Source organism: Athene cunicularia (assembly GCF_003259725.1).
Source record: "Athene cunicularia isolate RWA chromosome 28 unlocalized genomic scaffold, athCun1 chr28_part1, whole genome shotgun sequence".
NCBI lineage: Eukaryota > Metazoa > Chordata > Aves > Strigiformes > Strigidae > Athene > Athene cunicularia.
In genome coordinates, this window is record NW_020799139.1 from 1,528,309 (window position 1) to 1,532,651 (window position 4,343).

General features: G+C 51.6%; 1 protein-coding gene across 1 annotated transcript; it reads left to right on the top strand.

Annotated features, from left to right (window-relative positions):
* Window positions 1-2: 2 nt before the first annotated feature.
* On the top strand, window positions 3-4,334 carry DDX49 (DEAD-box helicase 49; the record flags this gene model as incomplete). The annotated part of the gene is made up of 12 exons (XM_026864916.1): window positions 3-109; window positions 208-293; window positions 533-654; window positions 765-952; window positions 1,087-1,227; window positions 1,730-1,805; window positions 1,901-1,977; window positions 2,193-2,290; window positions 2,608-2,682; window positions 3,264-3,352; window positions 3,735-3,806; window positions 4,086-4,334. Coding segments are annotated over 12 exons (1,323 nt in total), but the record flags the coding sequence as incomplete, so codon positions are not given.
* Between the last annotated feature and the right edge of the window lie 9 nt (window positions 4,335-4,343).

Below are 4,343 nucleotides of genomic sequence, written 5' to 3' on the forward strand. Positions count from 1 at the left end.
GCTGCGCCAAGACGGGCAGCGGAAAGACGGCGGCCTTCGTGCTGCCCGTGCTGCAGGTTCTCGCCGAGGACCCCTACGGCATCTTCTGCCTGGTGCTGACGCCCACCAGGTACCGAGCGGCCCCGGGAGGGCCCGCACCGGGCGAGCCGGGCCCGGAAGGCCCCTCCGCGGCGGTCGGCCCCGTTGTAATTCTCTCCTCCCCGGCAGGGAGCTGGCGTACCAGATCGCCGAGCAGTTCCGTGTCCTGGGGAAGCCCCTCGGCCTGAAGGACTGCGTGGTGGTGGGCGGCCTGGGTGAGTGCCGCCGCGCGGGTGTCGGAGCCTCCACCCTTCTCCCCCAGGACGGTTGGGAAAGCGCCGAGCGCCCAGGGAGCTTCTTTCCCCGTGTTTTCCTCACGCTGACAAACCCTTGTCCTGTGCTTAAGGCAGCAGAGGCCGCAGGAATGCGAGTGACATTTGCCAGCTTTATAGACTAAACGATTTCGGGGTGCGTGTTCAGTCGCCCCTGACTGGCTCCGTGGTTCTCGTTGCAGACATGGTGGCGCAGGCGCTGGAGCTCTCCCGTAAACCCCACGTGGTCATCGCTACGCCGGGCAGGCTGGCGGATCACCTCCGCAGTTCCAACACCTTCAGCCTTAAAAAGCTCAAGTTCTTGGTAAGGCAGTTTTGCAAAGGGTGGCTTTTAATTTTTTTTTTACACTTTGAAGATTTTTACCTTTGTAGGCGTGGGTGCAGCTGATCTCGTTGCTTTTCGGCTGGGCCTAGGTTTTGGATGAAGCTGACCGCTTGCTGGAGCAGGGCTGTGCTGACTTCACTGCAGACCTGGAGGTGATTCTGGACGCTGTTCCAGCACGCAGACAGACGCTGCTGTTCAGCGCCACGCTGACCGATACGCTGAAGGAGCTGAAGAGCCTGGCTGCAAACAGACCCTTCTTCTGGGAGGCCACGTCCGAGTAAGTCTTTATCCGCTCTACTGAGCAGATGAAGAATCTCATTTCCTCTCCGTTACCTGGTCTCCTTCTTGTCATCTCCCTCGCGTTCCATCTTCACTTACCACCCCTCAGTGCTTTGCTTTCCCCCCCAACAGGGTGAGGACGGTGGAGGAGTTGGACCAGCGCTACTTGCTTGTACCCGAAGCCCTCAAGGATGCGTACCTCGTCCATTTAATCCAGACTTTCCAGGACGAGCACGAAGACTGGTCTATTATTATCTTTACCAAAACCTGCAAGTGAGTGGCATCGTTCTGTGTGATTCCTCTTAACGTAGATGTGCCTTTACATTTCTAGTTCAGATTCCAAATCTAGAGCTTCGCACTGGTTTGGGTGTTGGGCTGGGTTCGTATTTGTTTCCGTGGTCTGTTCTGAAATTTGGTGGAGAAATACTTTTTTCTTTGAGCAGTTTGGCGCTGAAGGACCACCTAGAAATGTAGCACACCAGGAGGTCAAGCTGCTTTACTTCCTGGCATCTTTCTTTCCTCCTGTTGGAAAAGGGGTGGGGAAAAATAGCTCTGTCTGCTCCCCTGTGCTGTTCCCTTCCTTTGGGTGGTTCACGGGACGGGACTGAGCTGTGGAGCTGGTGACACTCCCCTGAGTGCCAGTGGGGTGCTGTCACTGGGGCGAGCAGGTAGTTGTAGTGTGAGAGCTTCTCAAGGAGCCCCAGCTGTCTCCTGATCCATCAGCTTTACATTTCCCTGTTACGTTCTGATTTTTTATTTTTTTTTTCCCTTCAAGGGACTGCCAGGTCTTGAACATGATGCTTAGGAAATACAAGTTTCCTTCTGTAGCTCTACATTCCATGATGAAACAGGTGAGTGATGCCGAGATGTGGGAGATGTGGATGCCTCTGGCTCTGTCCCTGAGTCAGAGGTCAGGACACCCCTCACATGGGCTTTTTCTTTACAGCGGCAACGATTTGCAGCTTTAGCAAAGTTCAAATCCAGCATCTTTAAGATTCTCATTGCCACTGATGTTGCTGCCAGGTAAGGGAGAAACGTGCCAAAGGTCTTAAGCCTCTTTTTTCAGAACCGTTGAGGAGAGCTGTATGAGGAGAGAGTTTGTTCTAGAATCAGCCTGAGCCAATAAAGACTGTATTCCTGAGAACAGGGGGCTCTTGGAGAAAGTAGAGGACAGGAACTTAACCTGCATGTATTAAAACAGGGTTTTTCAACCTCTGTTCTCTTTTCCTGCATTCCAGAGGTTTGGACATTCCCACAGTACAAGTTGTCATCAACCACAACACTCCTGGCCTGCCGAAAATCTACATTCACCGCGTTGGCCGGACAGCCCGTGCAGGTGAGTGGGGAAAACCGTGTGCTGTTTGCTGGCTAAACTGGGATCCCACTGCTGGATGGGTGTGAAGAGGCTTCACAGCAGCTGCTGTGTAGCACCAGATCTGCTCAGATTGCTGGCTCAGCATCCTTAAGGTTGCAGTGATGCCTCACCCTGACCTGTGCCTGATCTGCGCCCGGAGTTAACTGAATTTTCAGAGCAAATAAAGACCCCTCTGTGCACCCCCAGCACCATAGCGTGCTAGGCTGACACGTGGGGATGGGTGTTTCATCTCCCTCTGCTTGTCAAGATTCATCTGTCACCATGTTTTCATCATCCAGGTCGGAAGGGAATCGCTATCACACTGGTGACACAGTACGACATCCATCTCGTACACGCTATCGAGGAGGAAATCAGTAAGTGCTGCTAAAATTCAGGATTGTGTCCCTTTGTGTTTGTGGCGCTTGCAGCCCTGGTGTCGTCAGTGCAGGGTGTACCAGAACATCAGCCCAAAAATGGTTTCTCTTCCCTGTGGGGCCAAGGCCTGGGAAAGAGCAGGAGCACTTGAATCTCTGTCAGCTTTGATTCTCCTCTTGAGTGTGGCAGGTGTGAACGCGTTTGTCTCCCTGTGATTTCTAGTGGAGGAGAAACAGCACGTTGAACTTTCTCTGTAACCTTTTTATTAAAGCAGCCAGTGGCTTCCCTGATGATGTGTATGCTGATGTGGACAAAAAGAACAGGTTGCTTTGCATAGGTTCAGACTGTATTTTTTTCAGGGAGTCGATTGAATAAACGCAGCATCTTGTGCTGTGGGGAATTGTAGGCAGAGGGGAGGATTTAATCCTTTGTTGTAGGCTGAAGAAGTCAGAGTGATCATAGCATATGACAACGATTCCACTGACAATCGGTGGAACTGTATCAGGTTTTTTACTAGTTGAGAATCTGCCCCTGGATTTTGTAACCAACCACGGTCTGTAAATCTCTTGCCCTGATGTAGAACTGAAGCTGCAGGAGTTCTCTGTGGAGGAGCAGTTCGTGCTTGACATCCTCACCCAAGTGAACGTCACCAGGAGGGAGTGTGAAATAGTGAGTGTGCAAACATGAAGCCCCTTTGCTCAGGGGAGATCCTGGGTGTAACCAGGAGAGTGGCTGCAGGCTAACGCACGGCTCTGGATATGCAGCTTTGCTCTTGAGCACATAAATGAGAATTTTTGTTCCTTTTTCTAGTGGAAGCACTTGGATGTGTGTGTGTGTGTGGAGGGGTGTTTTAGTTACCTTCCCTAAGTTTGCTCTATTATTGCACATCTTTGCAGCATTTTTATGCTGCTGGGTGTTGAGGCTGGTACTTTGGGGGAAGGTCTGGAGGCAAATGTGTGCACGCTGGGCTCTGCTGACCCTGTAGAGCTTTTCTCTGTGTCAGACCTGGTGCTTGGTTACTGATTCCCCTGCTGTATTTTTGCTTTGACAGGCACTGGAGGGAATGGATTTTGATGAGAAGAAAGAGATAAATAAGCGGAAGCAAATGATCCTTGAAGGGAAGGTGAGAGTTGCTGCTGTATAAACCACTTTGATCAGTAGCTGGGATAATGCCATCAATGTGGAAAAGTTCCTCACTGCTGTGGTGTGTCTGCCTCACTCCCCATCAAGGTGGTGAAGTTTCAGCTTAAAGGGTGACTGATATTAAAAAGTTTTTGGAGTAGTATCTGACTCTCACAGCCTGCTCGGTCGCAGGCTAGAAAGCAGCGTGGGCATCTCAGAAAGGCAAAGCCTGGTGCTGTCCCTAGGCGTGTCACTAGTGTCCTGGTATTTGCCATTGCAGGATCCAGATCTGGAGGCAAAAAGGAAGGCAGAGCTAGCCAAGATCAAGAAGAAAAACAAGCAGTGCCGTGAGAAGGTCCAGCAGACGCTGCAGAAGAAAAAACAACTGCAGCTGAAGAGGAAAATGCAGAAGAAGATGGAGTGGCGGAACAAACTGCGTGTGGAGGAGCAGAGAGAACCTCCTTTGGCCTGACCTGCTTGGCGGGAACTGCCCTGACGTTGCTGCTGCTTTGGGACTAGTGGACTCTTCTGACCCTGT